Source organism: Tribolium castaneum, chromosome 3 (assembly GCF_031307605.1).
Source record: "Tribolium castaneum strain GA2 chromosome 3, icTriCast1.1, whole genome shotgun sequence".
NCBI lineage: Eukaryota > Metazoa > Arthropoda > Insecta > Coleoptera > Tenebrionidae > Tribolium > Tribolium castaneum.
Window position 1 is genome coordinate 18,893,656 of NC_087396.1, and position 26,358 is coordinate 18,920,013.

The 26,358-nt window shown below is 33.5% G+C and overlaps 2 protein-coding genes across 3 annotated transcripts; one reads left to right on the plus strand and one right to left on the minus strand.

Annotated features, from left to right (window-relative positions):
- Positions 1-792: 792 nt before the first annotated feature.
- Positions 793-1,583, plus strand: LOC103313177 (carbonyl reductase [NADPH] 1). Its single transcript, XM_008195742.2, has 2 exons — positions 793-860; positions 1,259-1,583. Exons 1-2 carry the CDS (start codon positions 793-795, stop codon positions 1,581-1,583), a joined length of 393 nt encoding a protein of 130 aa, XP_008193964.2.
- Positions 1,584-4,592: 3,009 nt separating this feature from the next.
- On the minus strand, positions 4,593-25,011 carry LOC654929 (adenylate cyclase type 10). Of its 2 annotated transcripts, XM_008195734.3 has the most exons (22): positions 24,906-25,011; positions 24,599-24,856; positions 24,277-24,552; positions 23,859-24,236; positions 19,959-20,178; positions 19,714-19,910; positions 19,430-19,664; positions 16,894-17,140; positions 16,604-16,846; positions 16,285-16,556; positions 16,085-16,237; positions 15,925-16,039; positions 13,009-13,276; positions 12,814-12,960; positions 12,548-12,759; positions 8,600-9,427; positions 8,290-8,546; positions 5,559-5,761; positions 5,343-5,508; positions 5,040-5,294; positions 4,851-4,989; positions 4,593-4,791 (listed from the first exon to the last, which is right to left on the minus strand). In XM_008195734.3, the coding sequence occupies exons 1-22, from the start codon at positions 24,916-24,918 to the stop codon at positions 4,648-4,650; spliced, it is 5,226 nt and encodes a 1,741-aa protein (XP_008193956.1). In that variant the 5' UTR covers positions 24,919-25,011; the 3' UTR covers positions 4,593-4,647. The 2 variants fall into 2 exon arrangements, with proteins under 2 accessions (XP_008193956.1, XP_015836167.1); XM_015980681.2 differs by lacking the exons at positions 4,593-4,791; positions 4,851-4,989 and having other exon boundaries at positions 5,179-5,304.
- Between the last annotated feature and the right edge of the window lie 1,347 nt (positions 25,012-26,358).

Below are 26,358 nucleotides of genomic sequence, written 5' to 3' on the forward strand. Positions count from 1 at the left end.
CAACCAGGCATCCCGAACTGATATAGCCAAATCCACAGAATAACAGGTTTTACGAATCGAACCCTCACTGAAATAGGTTTTACTGATGATGAGGATAGATGGCCCTAGTGTTTTACGGGAAAAAGAAGTCCTATTGGCGGATTTAAAATTCCAGATTATTGAAGAAAAACGTGGTACCGATGCGCAGCTGACAAGTAAAAATTTCACAAACGTCAGCAAAATTTGAGTTTATTTTTTATAATATCACGTTAATTTTTCAAAGTTTTATTAAGATAGTGGATCAAGGTGTCGTGTTTGGGTTAGACTATTGCCTACTATCGGTTAGAAACAACATGATCTCTAAAAATATAACGTAGTAATGAGCTCCAGAAGGTTTACGTAGATAGGTGCGTTTTTCCCAAAAGTGAGTTTTTTGAGATCGAACCGCAAGTGAGTCACACTGCGAGAAGACTCCCATAGACAGAAGTTGCAAACATAAGGTGCCAGACCGGTGCCAGTTTGGCTGATTGCAAGTATGTCGTTATCATCGATTCGGTGACGACTATTAGTTTTGTAAACTTAATGGATTTAATAAATATCTTTAACATTAAATGTGATCGTGTCATGTTGGGTAAAATTCTTCCATCTGTGCTGTCTGTGCATCCACCTTTTCAAATACAATTAGGAAATTTTCAATAATTGTATTTGATAAGGTTTTGACATCATTTTGACGTGAGCAAAAATTAAAAAAATACAAAGTAATCGGAATTATTTTAAATTTGCGCCATTTTTAGTACGTGATGATGCGGCTAGATGGCTTCAGCTAGGAATTTATTGCCAACCATTATGTTCCGCTTCTATAAAAGTGTTATTCTAGGAATGTAAGCTGTGACGTCAAAATTTAATTGTCACAGTGACATTATGAATGAAGTCATATGTTAATTATCAGATTATCACTCTGACAATTTTGACGTTACCTTTACTATTGGCTGTCTCAAAACTACAAAAACGCCAACGTCGCATTTTACCAAATTATTTTTTTAAATAACATTGACAAAATTGTAAAATAGTTATGATTAAGTGATTAGATTTCTCATTGAAAGTATAAAAACTACTTGAAATGCATGAATAATTTATAACAGCTAATTTTGAGAGAAAATGCGATGTTGGCGTTTTTAAAGTTTTAAGACAGCTAATATTTATTGAAAATCTGCGAATGTCGTTTAAGAACGAAGTTTTCTCTCAATAAATGAGGCCGTGGTGATAAAAAAAATTCTAGGGACGCTAAAGCTAATAAACATCAGGAAGCGGGTTGGGGCACCTCCGCCTATGTCGTTTCCAAAGTAGGCGTGAGTGCGCTCACGAGAATTCAACAAAGAGAGTTTGATAAGGAGGCCCCTAATCGAAACATCTCTGTGAATTCTGTTCATCCAGGGTATGTTGATACGGATATGACGAGTCATAAGGGCCCATGGACCATTGAACAAGGTGCTCGAGCACCGCTGTTTTTGGCCTTGGAAGCAGAGAATTTGAAAGGACAGTATATCTGGTCTAACGCAACTGTGGCCCAGTGGGATGCTGATAAGCCCCCAGCACCAGTTTAATTATGTATTCTATCATTTTTACGTTCAGTTTCCATAAATAAAAGTATTAATCTTAAACTGTTTTTATTTAATATTACATAATCATTGTTCCCCACATTTAAACTAATCACTAAGCACCCTGTAGTACGCGAACATCAGGGGTATATATTTTTTCTAGTACCCGTTTTTGTAATTTAATATTACTTTTTACGTAAATAATTGATTTTGCAATTATTTTTGTTTACCTATTTAAGTGTCAAGGTTTAGGTGATATTTAGGTAATAATAATAATTCGTCGTTTCTCAGTCGAAAGTTTTTCTCACGGTGTGAAAGTGACAGTTCATCTTGCATCTCTTGGTCCAAAATTGATGAATGAACTGCTTGTTTGGTTTTTATGTTAGCAGAAGATTGGGATTCTATATGGGGCACCTTTTGTGTAACGTTTGGCAATAAAGAAAAAAATATTGCACCAGAACTTCATAAAATTGAAAAAATAGTATATTAAAGTATAAATAGATATTGAGATCTTTAAAAGACGTGTGATTTTTCGGGCACGACGGCGTAGACGAGTTTAAAGACCACTTATCCACAAATACTTTACGTTATTTTTTGTACAGTTTTAATCTTTAAATCATGAATACTGATATTGATATAACAAAAACTGGAAATAATGTAATGTAAGATCAGTATACCTTTCGTTGTCATGGAATTGATGGACATTATTTTGAATCAGCCTGTATATTGGGGATCACATATATAAACTATCAATTTCATACAAGTGAAAAATAAACCACTTCACACTTGTAAATCAACCAGCAACACAGGGGTTTTTCATTTAAGGATTCCTTTAATAATTAGTCAAATTAATATCAAACTAATTGTCTAGTAAGCACCACGTGGAGATTGAGATCATACTTGCCAGGAAAAAAGGAAATAAGAATAAGTTAAACAATGATTATCATAAAATAAAGGAAGTAAAGGAATAATTGATTTGTGAAATAATTTACAAAATACAACACAATAGTATATTACAAAACAAGTCTTATAAGAGTTGATTTGGCGCACGAATCCTAAGTTACATTACAGGTAAAGTAAAACAAAATCAATAAGTTATCAGTTATCACTCAATCAACATAATATCTCATTAGAGATAGAGAGTTAGATCAGAGAGAAAAAATACACTTTGGGCCGGTATATAAATTGATCACTTGACCAAATCGAACCAATTTGATTGGTCTATTCGCGTTGATAACTTTTAACAGCGCAATTAACTTTAATTAAACTTTCTATAAATCGGCCTGTAACGTTATGGCATTTTCTTCAACTACAGCTTGTAGAAAAACTTTAAAAATTAATTAAAAATAAATTTAGTAATAATTAATATCACATCTCATTGAAGACAAAAAAAAATATTTCTCTTATTGCATCTCTTCTATTACAGTTTGTACCAAGTCCCCAAGTCATAATCTTTTTTAAGAGCCTACTGAAATAAAAAAACAATGAATTAGAACAATGTGCCATTAAATTAGTTCCAAATATTATTACACATCTAAAGTAATTATTCTAAAAAGAAAGTGCTGTAGGTAGTGCTACCTTTTTAATTTGGATTGTTTTTTCCTTTTTCTCCTTGGAAATCCATTCCACTATCACACACTAACCGCGGATCAGCATGCATTAGCTAACGAAATTGAAACTTTTAAACCGCAAAATTCTTTTTTTATATTATTTATAAGATGTCCGTTCGCGACAACTAAATAAATTAAACAACAATAATTATGTAAGAATATCATTAAGCGTCACCAACAAAAAATATACCTGTAAATGTACCTCTCAAAATTATTCATGCACTACAAAAAAAACAGCTATTGTAATTTGTACTTTCAATGAGAGATCTAATCATTAAAAGCTACAATTTTTCCTATCTTATTTAAAAAAATTACTCGGTAAAATGCGACGTTGGCGTTTTTATAGTTTTGAAACAGCTAGTATACCGGGTGCTCAAAAACCGGTGCACTAACTCAATGGAGTGTGATAGAGAATTGCTTACACATAAAGGTAAAAATAGTAAAAAAATTCTTTGTACTAAAGTTACTATTAAATAATGAATTTTAAATAAATGAATTTGAATTTGATCAACAATAAAAATAAATTATTTTTGAAACGGTTTCCTAGGAAATGATTCCCACTGTTGGCACATCTACAAACTGTGATTTTTTCAATGAATTCTAATTTTTTTAAATCAAGAAAACTGCTAAAGTCTGATAGTAAATTTAAAAATAATTATTCATCGTTTTGTTGTGACACTTACTTAGTGCAGAACATAAAAACATTAAAAAATAATGAAAACTGAAGAAGTTAACAAAATAAGTTTGTAGTTCCAGATTTTTTAAAATATAAATTTAGGAATTTTTTCAAGATTTTTCCGGTGATCTACACATTCTTTTCAACAACGTACCATGTGTTGGTGCGCCAGTTTTTGAGCACTCTGTATACACAGTATTATTTTTTTTAATGTGCAATGAACTTGTCTTTTTTGTTTTCTTTCGTTGTGTGTACAGAATTAATATTTTTTTACATATTTTATGTATTTTTGTTATACTTAATAAAAAATGCAATATTAAATAAATTAAAATTTAAATAAATCGTTGGAACCCATTTCAAAACTTTCTTGCGAATATTTACATACTGGTAATTTTATTATTAAAAAAGATACACAATTAAAACAAAGCCTCTTTTTACTTATACTTTTTTTTATATTTAGGTGAACATGCTTTATGGAAATATTTCAATTACTACGTTTTTTAGCTATAAATATTTTTGTGTCTCGATTCTCGATTAACACTATGTTCTAGAATATTCTGTAGGTGTTTTGATAATATTCCGTAACGCATGTTTACAAAAACTGAACATGTGGAAATAGGTAGAAACGAATCAACAAATATATACGGTGTTCCAAGTTTTTTTTTAGGCGGAATAAAAATAAATATTTCTAGTTGAGTAGAAAATATATTACAAGTAAAAAACAAGACGTGACATGGATTTGGGTATATATTAGTTCGAAATGACAGTAAACACTGCAAATGTTTTATTCATAGAGTGGAGTCGGTAATGTGTAATATCCCAAGGTTTCGCCCGTAATTTCTATGTCTTGAAAATCGAGTACATTCTCAGCTTCTGAATGTTCTTTCCAAAACTCTATTGCATTAGCTTGAAGTGTCTTATTCCAAGCCTTTAAATGATTAAAAAATAAAACCATGGCCCCTCTAAAGGCCAAGTAGAAAATTTTACCTTTACGGAATGGTCAATCCACCCTTCTTCTAAAGAGTTTCCATATTTATGAGCATAATTACTCGCTTTAGTTAACATATCAATGGCATTAGAATCACTCATCTTTATGTACTTGTAATAAGCTTTCAGGTGATATAACCTTGAAAATGCAATATAAAATTTGCTAACAATCATTCAGTTCCCCCTCACCTCGGTATGAGAACCTTAACTGTTTTGGAAATCTTCTCAATAGTCTTGAACAACGAGTTTATCTCGTGTTCCACCCTGATAATAGCTTTAATATTACGTTTGTCTAACTTGTTTACGAAATACAGCAACAACCCTTCCAACACATACAACGAAGTTATTTTATTCGCCAAAGAATCTTTTTCGGAAACACTCATAAAATCAGACGTCTTGTAACACCAAATATACGCAGCTTCCCACTTTTCATTTCTAATACACCTTCCAAATCCTGACACTTACCAAAGTATTACACATATTGCGACTTACCACAACCACATTACGGTAAAGAATCGTCTTCTCGCATCCGAATCTCTAATATTAACCCAGTTTTCGCCTTCAAGTTGATAGAAATGTTCACATATGTGATACGGGACCAAAGTGTAGCCTGTTTCGAGTTGTAAACCAACACAAATCGCGTAGTACCATATTTTTCCTGCTAAACTAATAGAGACCAATTCATTATCGAACCATTCATTGCTGAACCTGAGTTATCCGTATCGTCCTCTGCAAATAATTTGAGCTCTTGAAGGACAGAATACGCATTAGCAAAGTGCTTCCCCATTATAAGGCACTGAATCAGGGTCGGGAGTAAGGGAAGAATCACTCGAACGGCATGCACTGATGAACATAATCTCAGAACGATGTAGCCCAAGTGGATGGCTTTGTCCAAATTCGCCATGAAAACCCTAATAATTAATAATAATATAATTATTATTATTACACATAATTTTTTCGTAGTCATGTTCATTGGAATTTGAATTGTTGGAGTAACGCAATATTTTCAAATAGGTTTAGGTTTTGTAAGACACATCGATAGCTGATTATCAAAATCTACAGACGCTTGGGGAACGTTATCCTCATTGTAACTTTCGCCAGAATATTCTTTTCGGTGGAGGTTAAAAATTATGGTTTTGGGGGAAAGTTTGTCGGAGGATACACAGAGTTGGTGTCACATGGTGCTCGTCTAACAATTGCCTGGGTGTTAGGGAATGGCTTAGTAATATTTCGTATGTGAATTTGTCATGAGAATTTCTCAAAATTGTGGCTAAGATGTTCATTTGTATGGAAGATTCGAATCCCGGTCCAGGCACGTAAAATTTCGTAAATTTTAATAATAAAACATAAACTGGAATAGAAGAATAGGTAATGTAGTGGACCACGAAGTTGCTGCTGTTTTGTCAATAATGTTAAAAATTTACGCTGTTCTTTTATTTCTAGTTCCAGCGGTTCTCGAAATTTGGAACTTTAATTTCAGAACGATTTTTTGGGAAAGCTATGCATTTTTGGTTTACATAAATTTTGCTTAATCGTTTTGTCTGGCTATTCTCTATCTACCTTTAAATTTTTGCTAAACCATTCCCTAATACGCTGTATGTATGACATTTTAAAACCTCATATACCTACCCCATGGTACCTAATAAATTCTTGTTTATGCACGATAGCTTGAATAATTCACATAGCTTGAATTACGCAAAAGTACCTAGAAGTTAAGTTAATCGCAATTAAAATGTTCTATAAACCGGCTCTAAATCTATATTTTCAAATAATATTTTGTTTGTCAAATTAATTTTTAAAATAGGAATACTGCACTAGTTTCGGCTTCGTTTACAGTAAATCTGGCATACACATCGAATAAAGGAAAAACCGACCATATTTTATCTTTTAATATAAAGGTAAATGTAGAAAATGCACTTTATTTTGTGATGGATCATATGTATTCTCGTAAGACCTATATGTTTTATTGAAATCATTAGACGTCTTCTAGTGGCAATATTATGACCTAAAAATAGACTGTCTGTGGATGAAGTAACTTTAATCCTCGACACTGACGCCCCCGTGTTTAAACATTCTCATTAGCTCATTCAAAACTATAAAAACACCAACGTCGCATTTTACTGAATTATTTTTTTTAAATAAGATTGATAAAATTGTAAAATAGTTATTAATGATTAGATCTCTTATTGAAAGTATAAATGACATTAGCTATTATTTTTCTGAAGTGCATTAATAATTTATAAGAGATAATTTTGAGAGAAAATGGGATGTTGGCGTTCTTATAGATTTGAAACAGCTATTACGTGGATAAAATGCTTTCTAAAACACTTATAACATGAGATCGAAAATAAACTCAATTAGAATAGGCGGTGTCTGCGGAATTTTAGCCAGATGGCAAAAATTTTGACAAATCAAGATTTTTCTAAGACTGATTCCTTGCTTAATCTAAATTATTCTAAAGTGTGTTTATCATCCAACAAAAAGCCTACATTGTATAATAGAATGCTATTTTAACAAGTGAAAAAAAATTGGTGGTGGAAATATTCAGTTGGTGAATGATGCCTAGCAGAATTTCTAGAAAAAATTTTCTAAGAATTTTTTAAACTGTTTTTCTGGACATCTCCGTAGTCTCCTCTACTGTCTTTTGCAACGTTTAATAATATTGAAAACTAAAAATCACTTAGCCACATAATGAAAGTATGCTTTCTTTTAATTTTCAATAGCTTATTTAGTAAAATACGTAGCTGTTTCCACTGGGTTGAAGAGAATTTCCTTGCTTGAGAAGGACGTGTGCAACCGCTCTGTTTTCATTTTCTCGAGGTTTTCAGTTTGCTTTAATACTAAGTTGTTCAAAAAATAAAATCTGGTAAAGGAATGAGACCTAAAGGGTTGAGACTTGACACATATACTCATAAGAGATCCCAGTTAACAATGGCACTAAGCTAATAGACCTACCCCCTTCTCTTACTCCTCATTCGGTCCGTTTATTATCTGAACTAAACCATTGATTTCTAACATTGCACTTAAAAATTTATCGGTATTTACTGGACGGTTAAGTACCATTAAGGAGATTAATGATTAAGTCACCCGTACCCCATTTAAAATCATACAATGTGGTCAAAAATGGTTGTTCATCTGTAGTTTCAGTACTATCATCTCTGTCAAATCATTGAATTGACTTTTTGCTCATTTTTTGCATTTTTAAGCTAAGTTGCTTCAACTGTAGGGTTTGTTTTGATTAGTGTCTTATATTTGCGTGATTTTTGTTGTGTATTCTCTTGTTTATAGATTCGAGGCCTTTTTACATTATTTTGAAGGATCTGTCACTTTGACGGCATTTACAATTTAAACTAAGCGACAAATTTCGTTCAAATTTCACAAGTGACTTGATGAATGACCATTTTTGAACACATTGTGTATCAACCGATAATTTCCTTACCTTGAAACAAAAATCACGCAATACAGCTTGCACACGCACTTGATATCCTCGGCTTCGATTGAAGCTCTTTTCAAATGGCACAGTCTCAAAGCGTGCACTTCTAAAGCAACACATAAACTCCAATTGTGAAAATATTGAGCAACATGTATCATATTTGCACAAGCTGAACAAATTACGCGAAAGTCACTGAAAGATTCCAAAGATTTGGTCAAGCCCCAAACTGCAGCCATTTCGGCATTCTTCCACTCTTTTTTAATCTAAAGATATCAAGTTAAAAAAACCTAAAAGTAATCGTTTGTCGTTTCAAAACCATAAATAGCGTGCAGAAATGCGACAAACATTCGGCAAGGTTATTAGCAAAGATGGTTTCCCAGTGATCCAAGTTCTTGGTCAAAGATTTGGGAAAGAGATATAAACCAAACAACTGCTTGACTTTATGCGCATACAGCTTCAAGTGCTTGTTAATCCCTTTTGGAAACGTGATCCCGTATTCGTTCAACGATAAATTTAGACTCAGCAAGGCCTCGTCCAAGTGCCCCAGCTCTAGTCTCGAGTAACCAATCAGACAGTAGATCTTAGCACGGATTAGTGCCACCTTCCATATGTTTTCAGCTCGTTCCTTCGCTTTCTCTCGCAGTACGTCCAAGGATTCGTCCAGAATGGACATCGCAAGCGGGAGATTTGACGCGATTATGCAAATTTGCGCGTATTCCAGCAACGCCTCAATCTCCTTGCCCAAATCTCCCGCCCCCTTGCAGTGCTCAATCAACTGGGCATAAGTCGTGCTCAAAATAAGGTTACACTGGCAGTCTGTAAAATCCTCCGAGGAGAAGGCTTTTGTCAAGGAAAAACTGTTTTTCAATTTGTTGATTATCGAAAAGCCGAAAAATGCATCGTAGGATTTGTCCTCCTTGATTTCGCCAAAAATTTGGCTAGGCATTGACCCCATCGATCCTCCCGCCACCGAATCGAATCTGGATCTTTTACTATGAAAACTTTGGTAACTTTGGCTGTGCGCACTGAAGTGGCTCTCGGAACGTATGGACATGCTGTGCATTGATGTTCGATGACTTACGCCCTCCCATGAGGTGACTCCGGAAAAAGTTTTCTTTTGCTTGTCTCTGGCTCGTATAAACTCCTATCACGACGATTAGTCACGTGCGTTAAGTTGGCCCAACCATTTCAAACTTTGAAAATGCACATACGGCATTCAAAAGTGCTGAAGAATGCTGCTATTTATTTAAAAATGCTACTTTAGTTTTAGAGATTTTTTGTGTTTTTTTTTCGAAAAGTTTTCGGAATATAAGCAAAAAACCATAAAAAAAACTGCTTTAACCTCTTCCTCCTCCTCGAGCTCGCCCTACAACCTCGGAAATTTTTGATATACGACTACCCAAGTGTAAAGGAATGTTTAAAAAAAACTCCAACTCTCTATAAAATTTTTCGACCAATTCGTCTAATTTGACTAGAGTAGGTAATAATCATACTAATAACAGTAACAATAATAATAATAATACTAATAGTACTAAATTTGCTTATAAGCAAACGCTTAATATTTCTAAGCTACAACAGCTTTTTATGTGTTTTATGAGTGTTTCTTTATTTATAAGCAAAGATTCATCTGCGAACAGATATTCACTGTTAAAAAACAGTAGGGTGTTTTTTAACGGTGGCTGGATGTTTTGATTATGCCATTTAAAAATCCTTTAAAAATGCTGGCAAATGCCGTATTTTAAATAAAAAATGCTGGGAAAATAACGGAGTTTTTTAATTTTAAATAATGGTTGGGTTAACTTAACGACAGCCCAAACCTTCATGTGCTAAACGATTTCTTTATGTCAACTAAAAGATCTTGAAAAATGCTGGCGAATGCTGTGCTTTAAATAAAAAGTGCTGGGAAAATAACGGAGTTTTTTAATTTTAAATAATGGTTGGGTTAACTTAACGACAGCCCAACCATTCATATGCTAAACGATTTCTTTATGTCAACTAAAAGATCTTGAAAAATGCTGGCGAATGCTGTACTTTAAATAAAAAGTGCTGAGAAAAAAACGGAGTTTTTTATTTAAATAATGGTTGGGCTAACTTAACGACAGCCCAACCATACCGAGTGCCTTCGAGTTTTTTATGTCAACTAAAAGACCTTAAAAAATGCAGGCGAGTGCTGTACTTAATTCAAAAAGTGCTGAGAAAATAACATTGGTTTTTAATATCGAAAATTAGTGGGCTAACTTCTTAACGGTGGCCGGACAGTCTAATCTTACACCGAGTGCTCTACGACTTATTTATACATATGAACTAAAACGTTTTCAAAAATACTGACAAAGACTATACTGCCAATAAAAAGAGCTGGCTAAACAACAGTTACTTTTAATTCAAAATTTATTAGGCTTAGAAAAGTTTTGAAAATCCACATAGAAACTTTAGAAGGAGCTATACCTCTAGTAAATTTAAAAAACAAGGACAGTATGTTAGTATGGAAAAGCGAAAAAAATATTTTCCCTAAATGTATTAACAAAAATGAAGATAAGTTATATTCAGCTGTACCCAAAGAAGCAGACGACCCTCTTTCTTTGTTAGAGAAAACACATAAAAATTCTAAAGGAGTGGAAACAACAAACGATGACAACGACGAGACAATGAAAAATGAAGAAGATAGAGCAGTTGAAAACTGGAAAGGGGAAGGTGCAACTAAACCTAAATGCCCACTCAGATCTTATCTGGAAAATCAAAAAGAATGGGAATTTATGGAACCTTCGACACGGACAAAAACAATTCCTATATCTTTAATTAAAAATAGAAACTGTTCTTGTTCAAATATTGTCATGTTACTGTGACTGCCCCGCATTTAGAGATGGTGTTGTAGATGATAATTTTCTGGCCGAACTTTTACAGAATTTGGTCAAGGGAAAAATATCTAGACATTCTTACATACTAAGAGCTAAAATTTTGTCTCAAATTTTTGATGAAGTCCTCAGGCCCGATGGTCTAATAGAAATTCCTTGCGTATGTACGCAGCAATTATTAATAGATAGATTAGCTACTAATAACTTCTTAGAATGGTCTAAGAAAGAAATCACGGTTTGCTCTAAGTGTGGTTACAATGAAACCAGAAATTACGCAACAATTATATTAAGTGTTACAAAGACAATGGAGAAAACTTGCTTTTGTCCAAAATGTGACCAAAAGTATCTGAACGTGAAATCAAATTTGAATGAAAACTACATATTTATTGACTAGGCATCAGTTTCATTGACCAACACAAATAGAAGTGTTCAGTTATGCCAAATTTCTGGTAATGTAGCATTAACCCATAAAAACCTAAACTAAAAAACTCCAGGAGGTAGTGGAAATTATCGGTGAAGGAATTCTTGCTAGTGATGTAGGCCATTTTGTTGCATATTGTAAGAGGCCAAATGAAAAATGGGAAATATATGACGTTCTTCAAGACAAAGTGAACACTGTTTGTAAAAGTATAATATTTATATTATTTTTTTATTGTTTATTTTATGTTAAAATGAAATGTTTTTTAAATAAAGTACTAATTATTGTGTTTTTATTAAACAATTCCAATTCATGTGAATCTACTTAAAAAAAAAAAAACGATATATGATGTACCTAAATAAGCACTACAGCTCCTGGGAGAATTTTCGATATTAAAAACCAATGTTATTTTCTCAGCACATTTTGAATTAAGTACAGCACTAGCCAGCTTTTTTTAAGGTCTTTTAGTTGACATAAAAAACTCGAAGGCACTCGGTGTGGTTGGGCTGTCGTTAAGTTAGCCCAACCATTATTTAAATAAAAAACTTCGTTTTTTTTCTCAGCACTTTTTATTTAAAGTACAGCATTCGCCAGCATTTTTCAAGATCTTTGAGTTGACATAAAGAAATCGTTTAGCACATGAATGGTTGGGCTGTCGTTAAGTTAGTCCAACCATTATTTAAATTTAAAAAACTCCGTTATTTTCCCAGCACTTTTTATTTAAAATACGGCATTTGCCAGCATTTTTAAAGGACTTTTAAATAGCATAAACAAAACGTCCAGCACATAAAATGGTTGGGCCACCGTTAAGTTAGTCCAACCAAAAAAACACAAAAAATCTCTAAAACTAAAGTAGCATTTTTAAATAAATAGCAGCATTCTTCAGCACTTTCCGAGCACATTTGAATGCCGTATGTGCATTTTCAAAGTTTGAAAGTGGTTGGGCCAACTTAACGTACGTCGATTAGTCACAAAACATTAAATCAGTCCTGACCTTGTCATGGTGGGCGCCCAAAATTCGATGGAAAAAACCACCACCACAAGCTTGACACTTTCGTGTTTCACGTTCGAGAAACCTGATGGCACGTTGATGAAACTCTTTCTTTTGGTTATCAGTTAACAGATTGTATGTTATATCACGAAATAGCGATGACCGGAACTGTAAGTAACCACACGAAGCATATTTGGGCAGATCTTTACATTCCTCTGTGAAATTTAAGGTAAAAAACCTTCCGAAACTGGAAAGGGATAGTAGCATACCTTCAATTTTAATCCCTCTACAGTCACATTTCAAGCGCATTTCATCGTCGGGATCCAACAATTTCTCCTTGAAAATTTTCGTCCCCCCTTCCATAAAATCGCCCTTAGCGCATGAAAGCACCCTAATTTCAAAAAGTTTCTGAACGGCTACAATTCAAATCTTCAACAAGTGTTAAAGGCAGATGGTGTTAAAACCTAAAGCTGCTTTTCGTTTTTCCGTCGCTGACATTACGTACAAAAGCATATCCCGAAGGAACTGATTCCCCAAAGTAGCGCTACATTTGACTAGCAATTGCTCGTAAAAATTGAGCGAATCGAACGTTTTTAGGATCATCGCGTCCATAGAAAGCTCCATTTCTTCGTCCGCAACGTGAAAAGTTGGGGAAATTATGCATATGGGGACTTTCCCGCCTCTTGAAATGGCTTCCATTTCCTCCCTAACAGTGACGTTGAGGTGACTGTCCTAATTTAAATCACTGTGATTTTAGCCCAAACAAGACAATCAAATTAGATATCTTTGCGAAAAATTACATAAATAATAAAAAAGTTTAAATTGGAAAGTTCCACCGGGAATTGTGTAACAAAATTGAACTTATGAAAGCAAACCAAACAGTTTTTTAAAAGTGTCTGACTAGATTTTCTTTAAACTTTTAAATAAAAAATAGCTATACAATTGCCAGCCATAGATTGGACTTTTTAAAATAATTTGGAAACAAAAAAATGGTTCTACGTATAAGGGGGGTGCTTAGTGCGTACTGTTTTTAGGTTCGTAGTATTCCCGCGCTTGTAATCCTTCGCCGATTTTACACCAGTCATATTTTGTGGTCCTGGCAAATTCGAATTCAAAACGTGTTGTGCTAAAGATTTAGGATTAATTTCCTTTAACGACGTTCCTAAAGTGTTAATAATCGTTTGTAGTTTGTCTTCTATCAGTATTTATTGTTGATAGTGGATTTGTTTTTGGTCGTTTGAAATTACCAGACAAAGATTTTAAATAAATTTTTACAATTTTCCTCAGGTGAAAGCAAATCTTCCTAGTTGATTACTAATTGGGGCTTAATCCTAAACCTTGTGATTCATCAAAACGAAAAATAAAACGTCTTAAAGGAAAAACTAAAGTTTGTTCCGGTACTACTTTAATCGCGGAGTGTTAGTAACTCGTTTTTAACTTAATTATTAGCTGGAAATAGTATACCATAGATATAACTTTGGATTTTTGTCTTGTACGATTAATATTTTTTGGAAAAACTTAGAAAGTTTCATTATTGAAAAATAGTTACTATTTCTATATCAAGGGAACTATGATGTGTAATTTCCTCCCGTGGGCAAAGTTTGTAGCCCGACGCGAAGCGGAGCGCTGTAATTGTTACAAGGAAGGGAATTTATTTTGCTCCTGTGACACAAGTATGATTTTTATCTCCTTGCTTTATAGAAAATGATATTTTACTTCGTAACTTAAAGGTGCAAAATAGGTGTGTCTTTTCCTACTACAAGAAGTAAAGTAGGTGCAAAGTATGTGTTTTAATCCTATGGGAGTTAAAATAGACAAAAATTCCCTAGGGAAGTAAAGACATACTTTTACTTTCCACCCTCATATTAAAGAGCAAAATATCATTTTCAATAGCGAGTTTACGGTCTTGGAATTGAAACTTTACCTGGTATTAGAAGAGTGTAGAAATAAGCAAATTCTAAAAAAACTCACGAAATAGTTACTTAAAGAATGTTATATAACTCTGAAATATTGGTACTATGCTGAGCATGGAATTTCGGATACTTCTGTCTTTTTTGTTGTCAAGAGGTGTGGAGTATTCCATACATTTTATGTCAGCAAAATGTCAAAGGTGTCCGAAATTTCCTGCTCGCCACTGTAAGTACATTGCACAAGGTTTGAGGGTCACTGGAATAATTTTTTTTTTAAATAGAATTCAATTATTGCAACAAATAATTCAGAATCGAAGGTCTTCTCTTTGATCACAAAGTTTATTTTGTGGAAGTTTTTCATCAAACTTATGTCCATGGACTATAATTACTATTGAAATAATAAATTGGACGTCATGATAGGACCGTGAAGCACAAGGTAACGGTAAATGTGATCGAAGCAGCAGTTCACAAACAAAATGTAAATTCAATAATTTTCTATTATAATATAGGAATATGTAGAAATTTTTATTTTAGGCACAGTGTGCCATAATCGGGTGCAAATATTTTAACTAAATTAACAATTAAAAATTAATTGATACGTATTTTTTGTTAAAAAAAATCTTGTTTTCGATTTATTGCTCTTTTAAAATAGTCACCAAGAAATGTTTATTATTTATATTTTGAAAAATATTTAACTAATTTTTATGAAATTTGGCATGCGAACATTATTTTTATTTGTAGATTTTTATTTTTATGTAGAGTGTTTCAAAAGGGGGCTGTGGGTGCTACCCTTGGAATAAATTGTATTTTGACTTTTTAGCACAAATTAGTTTGGCTTTAGCATTATTATTGTTTGAAAGTCCATTCAATTTAAAAACTTTTTTGTCCTGTAATTTTTTCTTAGAATTAACGGTTTTCCAATAAAATAAAAACTAAAACAATGCAGTCAGCATCACAAGACATACGAGTATCAGCAGGAAATTTATATAAAATAAGAAGAAATTTTTAGAACATAATAGTTTACCAAATAAAATCGCCGAACTCGAAAATTAAAAAAAAATCGAAAAATTTTAATATTGAAAAGTAATTATAATATAGTAGTTAAGGCACAAAACTCTTGGTTGCATACTTTAACCCAACCTAGTATATTTATCATTGTCCTGTTTGTATGTTTTTTAATTCATTATTTTATTACAATAATTGTAACAAATAATATTTAATTTTTATTAATTATATTGTTTTTGATTTGTTGTTTTAGATATATTGTAAATAAAAAATTTCATATAAAAAAGTTTTACTGCATCAAGTTTCAACCTCAAGACCAAACACCCTCTATAAAGTAAGGCGAAAAAATTATATTTTTTTCTTATCTTTCCCGGTGGAATTTTTTGCAGCCTCTCATTATTAAAAAAGATTTTATAATTTTTCGGAACTGATATCATTTGATTGTTTTCTAAAATGATTTAATACTCGACAGCTGTCGATGTATCGTTTCCAATTGTCCTCCTCTGCACTGATTGAATCTATAGATGGTCGCCTTTCTTCCATAATGTGTTGCCATTTTCGCATTTGATCTTTAGTCAATCTACAACAACATGACAGTGTTTTATGACACACCTGTTAAGCTAACCTGGCCATCATGTACAGAGGTGGGCAAACAAGTCCAAGATCGTTAATATCTTTAAGAGTTGCTTTTAAAATATACAATCCTTCATCTTGTATCAAACTAATTAAAAAACTTTCAACCCAACCAGGATTGCCGTTACTCCTGACCTGTATGGCGCTACAAATCGACCATACTTTACATGTCAACATTTCCCCTTACTTTACTTTTCCAATTCTGGTGACATGGCATAGACACCCAAAATTTGGCACGCAAGTGCCCCTAAATACCACCTTTCTATGGGAAGGAGTTGGACGTGTTTGACTCTGGGATCTTCAACAATTTTTTGTGACATGACTTCTTGGAGCAACCTCTCACGCCCTCTAGTTGCCGCAATGAATATGGTCTTAATATCAAAAAAACAATCAAAAAGTGAGGACGATTCCGCGTCCATAAAGTCAAGATTGTCGATCGCAACCACCCAAACGGTTGTAAAACACTACAATCGTCACCCAATCTCATTTGAGTAGCAATATTCCAACTTACAGCGTAACATAACTGCTTGATCATTTTGACTAGTGCTATTTTTCGCGCTTGCACCTTCAGCGACATATAAAGATCCGAAACTTTGAAATTGACATCGAAAACATTGTTCAAAACGCACATCAGTTCGGGGACTTGTATCTTATTCAACTTGTCTTGAATTACCTGCTGTTTCTTATGCGAGGTTGAGCTTTTAGATATTAGCAAAGGAGGGCCAAATATCAGCTTCACACATTGATACGGGATCTTTAAAACGTTACTATCAAACGCGAAAACAATTGTTAGATCTTTACATTTTGGTCTAATTCCGTCAGTACTACTTTACTAACTGGTATTTCTGACGGTGTTAGGTAAACGAGCTCATCGAGAAGTCGCGTTTTTCCTTGCCGAGCATCGCCCGAAATCAGCAACATTTTGTACTGTGGCTCATTAGAATCGGTAGAATGTAAGCATTTATCCAACAATTGTTTATATAACTTTATATTGCGTTCTCGTCCCAGCAAGGGACACGCATTGACCTTATTAACATGATCATGGTCTCTATAAAGACCAGTTTTTACCAAATATACTCAGTATCACAAGAATTGCAACACTAAAAAGGAATAGGAATTTTTTGATGAAACTAGGCTGTGAAGAACTAGAGAAACCTAAAAATGGCTAATGAGGGAACACGATTTATTATACTTCTCTTTTTGATGTATCAAGTAGTCTATTTGCAAAAAAAGAAAAACTGTCACATCTGACAACAACTTTCAATTAATACTCAGTGGCGTCCAATTATATACAATAATTTCGATGTCAAAAGGAATGTATTGTTAAATAAACTTCAAGTACTACCTACTTAAATTTGTATAGGAAATGCTCAATTGCTCAAACAGGTGACCATCTTGCTGTGTGTTCACAAACCGGCTCGTCTTAGCAATGATATTCTAACGTTTTCGAACAGATCACAATTATTTCGTATTTCATCCGGCAAGAGTTGGACCAACAGCTATTAATTCCAATGTGCTTGTCTCTGATGAAAGCATTAACTGCTGTAAATCTACCTCTGTCCACAATCGTTGGTCTAAATTAAAGTATTTTCAAATTTTCGGATGCGACGAACAAGATTAGCGACTACACAACGACAAGGAATGTGGCGATCTTGAAACCTTGCTTCGTAGAAACGAACTGCAGCTCTAGCTTGTTGAAAATGTAAATTCTTTCTATTTTTACAACTCTAAAGTCTAAAATAAACCCAACAAACGAACACCACTGATTTTAGTTAATCAAACTTGTCACATTGACAGTAGCGATCACGTTTTTTCTCAGAGCACTCGGATTCCTGATTTCAGCCACAATCCCTGTGATTGGGTAAATTTGAAAGACTATTGTTCGAACAAGAAGCAAGATGGAAAAAATTTAACACTAGCTTTTGAATCCTAGTGGTTACCTTCACCACTCCTTAAGTGATGGCAGTCCAATTAGCGAACACGCTGTATATTAGGCTATTAGCAGGTATTAAATGATTAAAATTTGAACGTTTTTAATCAAGTGGTAAAGGAGTTTTTAACACTTAAACTCTTTTACCAGCAAGTGTTGTTCTTCCAATTTTTATAGTGATTTTTTTTTAAATTCGTATAGTTTTAAGTGTTATGAAAACGAAAATTTGCCCAGAGTACTACAAAAAAAATTACCAACAATTAAACAATTTTTGGGAAACGAATAGGTGTTTTTTTCATTTAGAGAAATCGCTATTTGTTTGAAGAGTAATCCAAGTTCCATTATGCGATGTTATTAGTCATTGATTAGTAAAGGTTTAGAACAAAGCAGAAGAGAAAGCAGACTTAAAATAACAAATGAAGTCCAAAATGGTCATCTTCGGATTATGGAAATAATTCAAGTACAAGGAAAATTTCTGACCCTACGAAGGGCATTGTACTTCATTTCTGAGTCTTTATCATCGAATTAGGTCATTTGGACTGCTTCTTAATGGATTTCCTAGGTATGGGTGACTGAGCAAAAACACTGCTTAAACCTGACACACCAAAACTTTTATTTGAAAAGACAAAGTGTTTCAACCACAAAGTAGTCATCCTCGGGTGAAAAAATACACTGTATATATGGACCACATTATGGTTGAAACACGTTGTCTTTCCAAATAAAAGTTTCGGTGTGTCAGGTTTAAGCTGTGTTTATGCTCATTCTTCCCATACCTAGGAATTCCAACAAACAGCAGTCCAAATGACCAATTTCGATGCTAAACAGTTCAAAGTGATAAAAAACGACCTCTAAACTTACCCATTGCCCAAAAATTTGTCTTGTAATTAAATTATTGCCATACTCCGAAGACGACCATTTTGGACTTCATTGTTTTTTTAAGGTGTGCTTTCTTTTTCGCTGTCCTGGGCCTTCTCCAGTCTATGACTGATAACATTGCTTAATGGTACCATTTCTATCCAAACGACTAGCAATTTCTCTAAATGAAAAACCCCTGTTTGTAGTGCAAAAATCATGCCTCTATCAAAACTGCTTAAATTGTTAGTAATTTTGGTTTTGTCGTCTCCAGGCCTAATTGCGCTTTAAGGACACTTAAACCTAAACGAATTTAAAAAAAAAACACATAAAAAGATAGTCAGAAAATCAAAAATTTGGAAGAATAACACTTGCTGGTAAAAGAACTTAAATGTTGAAAACTCCTTTACCACATGATTAAAATTCCTCAAATTTTAATCATTTATTACTCGCTAATAGTCGACCTTTTGTGCCAAGTTTTGTCAAAAAATTCTAATTCCTTCTTTGTGTTGCAATTTTTATGACATTGAATATAAAATCGCAAGAAGAAATTACATTTCGACCTCCCTGAACTCGTAAACCGGGCCTGGATGAGATATTCCCTTCAAGTATTTGTGTGGTTGCAAGATAAAATGTCTAGATTCTAGTTTACTGTGCAGAAACGTTTCCCTATCACAAGTTACTTTCCCTTCGTAAGCAACCATCAAGCGAGCTGCTTTGTTGACAATAAGACTGATAACTGTATATTCACGACGGAGCGTGTGTCCAAAGACGCCACAATAAGTTTTACCTGTAAAAAAATTACTTTGTAATTTTTTGCTACTTTCAAACACAAACACCTGTAGTAACACCGATCGACGTTGACATAACACCAGGAAGTTTGTCGATAGCGGTATGGCATTGTCTAGCACATCTTAGCGCGACTTGACACTCTAGTTCGTGTTTAAGGCCACGTAGGCCGAATATAACAACAAACATCAAATCTTTATCGAAGAGTGAGACTTTGTTCACACAGCCTTTCATCTTGTCGACCACTCTGTGGAAGAGTTTATAAAATTGACGAAGTATTGCAATTGGAGCGAACCTGCAGACGGTTTTGTACGTTTGGTCGGCCAAAATGACAGTTTTTTCAGTTTCTAGTTTGTACGTAATGACGTTAATGAACACAATCACAGCTTGTCTCATTTCGGTGAGATATTCGAAAGGTTCGTCCATGTCAATACTTTTCATTACGGGGGCGATTATAAATCGCCTTAAAGCTTCCTTGATATGGAGTCTGACTGCTAGGTTTACTGCCGGTCTCACTGATAATTTTTTTTTGTAAGTCGCGAATTTTAGATAAATTAGGAAAACATTACAGATTAATAATATCTTAGGACACGAAACAATGTACTTAGTAATAAAACGGCTGCATTTAAATTACTCTTAGCACAAGAGAAATAAAAAATATATCATTGAATTATCAATTGTATCAATTATATCGTGAACTAAATTAAAAAAATCAAACTTTTACCCATTCGCATAATTTTCCAAAACGCCGCAGATGCGGTTACAGACACAAGGGAAATGTTAGAAAGAAAGTTGTAAAATTTCCTATGAAAAGGTCCGGGAGACCATATCCATATCTTCAGCCTTTAAGTCCCAAGAACGTTCAAGCAACGGATTCGTTTCATTTTACCAGTGGTTAGTTTTGGAAAATTAATGTAAATCTAGACCGTTGAAGGTAGAAACATGGGGCTGTATGAATAAAATTGAGTAAATGCTTTTACTTCAAATTTTGCAAGTAAGTGCTCTAAAATGTATGAATATTGAGCAATAATGGAGGTAGTAAGTAAAAGCATTTTTAACGAGTATTTGCTTTGACGTCGAGATTTTTTTCAAAACAAAATGAATAAAATAAAGCAAATGCTTCAAGATTGATGATGCTATTAGTAATAATTAGCAACAACAATTTTAAAGTTAATGCTCAATGAAAAAAGCATTTACTTTATTTTATTCACTTAGTTTTGAGAATAATCTTGACGTTAAAGCAAATACTCGCTAAAAATGCTTTTACTTTTAGTAAAATCTTATATGTACTTCTATTTTTACTCATACTTACATTTTAGAGCTTGTCAAATTTGAAGTAAAAGCATTTACTCAATTTTATTCATACTGTCCATGGTATCACGTACTTTTTTAAAAAAATTTAATCTCTAAATCGCAAAACTTTTCCGTCCAAACTTTACATTCAAAGTATTAAAAGTTCAAAGAAAGATATTCATTTGAAAGTTGGTACTCAGCTATAATTCGTTAAGTTCTGTTCAATGAAAATATTTTTAACATGGCAGCACTTTCGGTTATACCGAAAGTCGCTATCAACTTTGTTATCTTAAATGGAAAGCTATGTTTTTCACTGCGTTTTTGGATTTGTTGAGTTACTTTAAGGTTTTATCAGCTTTCCCTATACCTAAGTTTAACCGTTTTCAAGATATTTAAGATTTTTTGAAAATTTTTGTATTTGCACCTGTCACTTAAAAAATCGGCAAATCTCTTAGTTTTAAATATGTCGAAATCATATTTGGAGAATCAAAAGAAAAAGCCCATATCTGTTCTCTAGTGTGTTCAATATCTGCGGTAATTTTCAAGTTATGTTGTTTTTTTACTTGTATAGGAAATTCCTTATTAACCACAGCTATATTTGCATGATTTGCCAAAGAAACATTTCTGATTAAACAAATGACAAATTCTGTTCAAAATTGTGTTATCCGTCCCATGAAAACAGAATAAATTTATTGAATGTTCAATGTTCAAAATTGTGAAGAAAACACATGATTCAGAAAAAAAAACACCAACACTTATGATTTGGCTCCAGAAAAAAAATAGGATTTTATGAAAACAAAAACATAATGTTATTACAAGAATATTCGGAATTTGATTGCCCACAACATTTATAAATCAAACAATTCGTGGTAAAAAAATTGAAACGATTTAGTTTTATTTCCGAAAATTTAGAGTACAATAATGTGTACATGCAGGGTAAATGATACAAAGAAGCAAAATTAATTTAACTTTGATCATAAGAATGTTTTAGGTGTACCACATAGTTAAATTAACAATAAAAATAAAACTATAAGATATAAGATATAAGTACTTTAAATATATAAGATAAGGTCTTTTAATATAAAAGATATAAGTACTTTAAAGAGTTTTAGTCTTTAAAAAAACATTTTAACGTAAGAAAACAAAGCTTTGTTCTAGAAAAATGTAAAATTAACAGCAAATTCTAATAAAAATCCACTGCCAGCAGCTATTCCGGACGTGGTTATCGGCAGCTGGAGTGGGCGCCGTTGCCGGCACTGCCTTATTTTTTTATAGCTTCTAAATTTGCTGTTGGGATTCATTTTAAAGTTTCCAATTTGTACTCTATTTCACTCCAAAAAAATGCAAATGCGCTGATGCCATTTTCTATTTTAAGAACTGGAATAAAACAAAAAAATTAGTAACTTTAAGCTAGTTAGCAACTTTACAATGTTTTATTTACAATGAATTTAGAAAATCTGGTAAATGTTCGGGTTGCTTATTTTCTGAAATATCCAGGGTAGCTCGTTTTTAAAATCGCTCTGTATAATAAACCTAAAACACGTGAAGTGTTTTCAGAATCGTATAATTTGTATGTATAAGTTACATGAACCAATATTTTTGCTTATATTCTGATTATGTTTTATCCTCGGATTTATTTGACATCTCATACCAATGTAGTTTGCATTTGCCGTTTTTAATTTTTCAATAATTAATTTTCGCTTTATTTATGGATATTACAAAACAGGAATAGTAATTTATCAAAAAAGTAAAGAAAAGTTTATGATTATCTGCAAGTGAGTGCGGAAGTTTTAGAAAAGGATCATGAGCAGAATCACGAGCCAACTTTTGTTTACGTAAATAATTCAAAGTTTACTCGTGTATCTACAAGATCTACAAGAATGTATCTACATTCATAAATTTTGGGGATTAATTTTTCACCAGTATAATAAAAAAATCACCAAATAATAATCATATTAAAATTTCTGAATTTGACTTGTCTTTTGATTTCGATAAGATGAACATCTCCAATGATTTAATATTTATTACAAACAGTGAAAAAAATGAAGAAAAATATGCGGTGTACAGGTAATACGTATTTAATTCACGGAAAATAATTTTGAAAAGTTAGGGGAAATCATGAGAAAATCAAGGGAAATCTCGAGGAAAGCAGGGGAAATCAGGGAAAATCAGGGGAAATCAAAGCAAAAAAGGGAAATCTAGTGTTCAAAATTTGGGTGCGGTTTAGCCCTCGGCAGGACCTAAGAGATTATGATTGTATACAAATATTTTCAGATGAATATCAACCATCAGAGAACGTAACCCCTCCATTTACATTTCAACATTCGCAAATTCGATATTCGCGTAGTTTCTCTGGAACGGAACCTCTGCGAATGTTGAGGGATTACTGTAATTGCCAACATGGTAAAATATTTTGTACAAGCGTAATTTGGGCCAGAAATGGCCATAACCCTTTTTCCATTTTGGCACGTGCACAATAAATCTTCGCAGATTAAAAAATTTAGGAACGAGTATAATTTATTTATAGACGTGACCAGCGATAGAATGAAACAAAACAACGTAGGAGCCTAACTGGTTGAAGATAGAGTTATGTTCTCCTAACATTTTTCTTGTATCTTTAACCGTATGCACAGCGTTTTGAAAAATGTGGGACATAACGCAAATTAAAAAAAAATTCTCATGTTATTCGTGAAAATTTTAGCCATCAGTTTGTTAAGAGTGCGAAGCTCAACATTTCTGCATTTTTTCCAAGTAATTGTGAATTGGCAGAATTTAAATTAATTTATAACGATTTGGCGCCGAGACGATACAACGCCGTACTTATATTTTTTGGGTACAGAAAGTCGTGTGATTTTGTACCTCGTTTCGTCTCCAAATTTACAGTCCACCGTAGAGAACTTACAAGAGAATTCGTCCAAGGCCCCATCTTGCGTTATTTCACTCAAAACATCACTTTCTGTCGATTCTTCATCTTGACTTACCACATCCTCGCCGGTTTCGTCGTCTGGCTTCTGTTGACGGAGATTTTTCTGAACGCTTCGCCAATTCGGGCCAACTCCTACGATTTTCACGTGGATGTTGTCACTCATCTCTTCCGAGAGATACTCGTTGGGGTTGACAAAATGCCAGGCCGCTGGTGCAACAACAATATCACCAGCACTGCTAATACTTTCGGCGGCCTTAACGTCCCATATGGGTTGACCAACCACCACGTAATGGGAATTGGTCGAATCACCAATCAAGGCAAAAGTCACCAAACCGGCAGAAATTGCTAATTTTACTAGCAGCCAAATGAATGAGGGGTTAAATATCCAAATTACCTCGAATTGCAACACCGACGTCGGTCATGTAAGAACCGTAATTTTTTTGAATGACTAGGGCACAGTCCAGGGCTTCGTGGACTGCGTCTCGCATTGTTTCGGTGTCTGATGTCTTAAAAATCGCAAGGAACGCGTCTCCAGAAAACTTCAAGACATCACCATTGTGCGACATGACTTCTTGGACCATTGAACCCAAGTACTTGTTCAACACTTGGGTCATTCTCGACGGACCAGCAACACCCGTCTTGGTGTACTTTTCGCACAGTTCGGTGAAACCTTCAACGAGTTGGTGAAATTGGGGAAGTTGTAGCCGATGAGTTACCGGAAACGTCCCCAAAGAGGAAACAAGCGTCGTACTTCCGGTGTGTATAATCGTCAACATTGTAAATCACTTCGTCGGGGACGAGAGATGCCATCACTTTAGTTTGGCGATCGTCGGTGGACTCCACTACACTTTTTGATTTCTTCCCCAATAAGCCCGATTGGTAGGAACGACCTGCTTTACGCACTTCTACATCTGAGTCTCGACGACCGCTCGTCCTCATTGCCCAGATGTACTCCTCCTGCCCCAACTGATTCACTGGAAGAGGGCTTTAGAGGGAAGTTTTTGGATTTCGGACGAAACTCACATCCTTCCATCATCTTGACTGATTTTTTTGTGAAAATATGGACTACGTAAAAAAATATTGCCAAAAATTGACAAAAACGTTTTAAAATGACAGAAACAAAGGTAACTGAAGGTGTTTTATAATGCATAGAAACTGTGGCAGGTTATTCTTTTGTAAAAGATTAATAGAGTTTCACCACGAAGTAGGTAAACAAACTTTATTTGAGGTGGGTTTTCCAGCATTATTTTAAAACTAAGTTTAATCGAATTAAGTGTAAGTCCTTGAGTAATTATAAATAAAATTCACAAACTATAAATTAAAGTTTAGTTTAATAACAATGCATAACAAAGAACGTAAAAACTAAGTAAACGTCAATATTGATTATTAAAACTTAACTTCAAATATGAGATTTATTAAAAAAATAATGTCATCAAGCTCCGAAGAAGTAAAATTAACACCAGCAAAAAAAGGTAAACTCAGGAAATAATAAAATCTTGAACACACAAAGTCAATTTTAATGGCAACTTTCCACGTTCCAGTACAAAACTGAAACAACAAGGAGTAATTTAAAGTGCGATAAGCTGAATGATCAATTGATCAGTACTGATCACTACCAATTCAAAAAAAATTAAAAAGAAAAGCAAAAATATAATTGCAGACAATAATAAATATCTACGGGGCAGTGAGTTAGGACCATCTGAAAGCAGGGATTTGGATTCCGCAGTTGAAATGGTTTGAAAGTTAAAAAATACAAGAAAAATATGGAGGAAGAGCTAGAAAAATAAATTAAAGCAGTGTCATCTCACAAAAAAAACAATACGGGATTCTTCTGAAATTTCGAAAAAAATTAAAGAACAAATGTTAGGCAATAACCAGTAATTAACTTTTTTATAACCCAGCAAAGAACTTTACAGGGCGCAACAACTCAGTGGTACGTTGCTGAGAAGCATGTGTAGATTACGAGAAAAATCTTCAAAACATTCTTAAAGACTTTTTTTAAACCTGGAGTTACAAGTTTATCTTATTAATTTCTTCAGTTTTAATTACTTTTACATGTATTTATGTTTCACACTAATTAATCGTCTCTTAACCCAATAATAATGAATAACTATTTTTAAATTTACTATCAGACCTTAGCAGTATGTTGGATTTGAAAAGATTAAAATTTATCAAAAAATCATAATGTCTAGATGTGCCAACACTGGGAACTATTTCAAAGGAAACTAGTAAACTGTCTTTATTGTTGATCAATGATCAAATTCTATTGCGATTACGATTGTTAGATAATCTTGCTACATATCATTTATTTAAAATTCGTTATTTATTAATAACTTTAATTCAAAGTTTTTTTACTCCTTTTACTTTTATGTGTAAGCATTTCTCTACCACATCCCACTTAGTGCACCAGTTTTTGAGCACCCGGTATAATTAAATTAAAATAATATTACCATTTGTGTCTTAAAAAAAACATCGT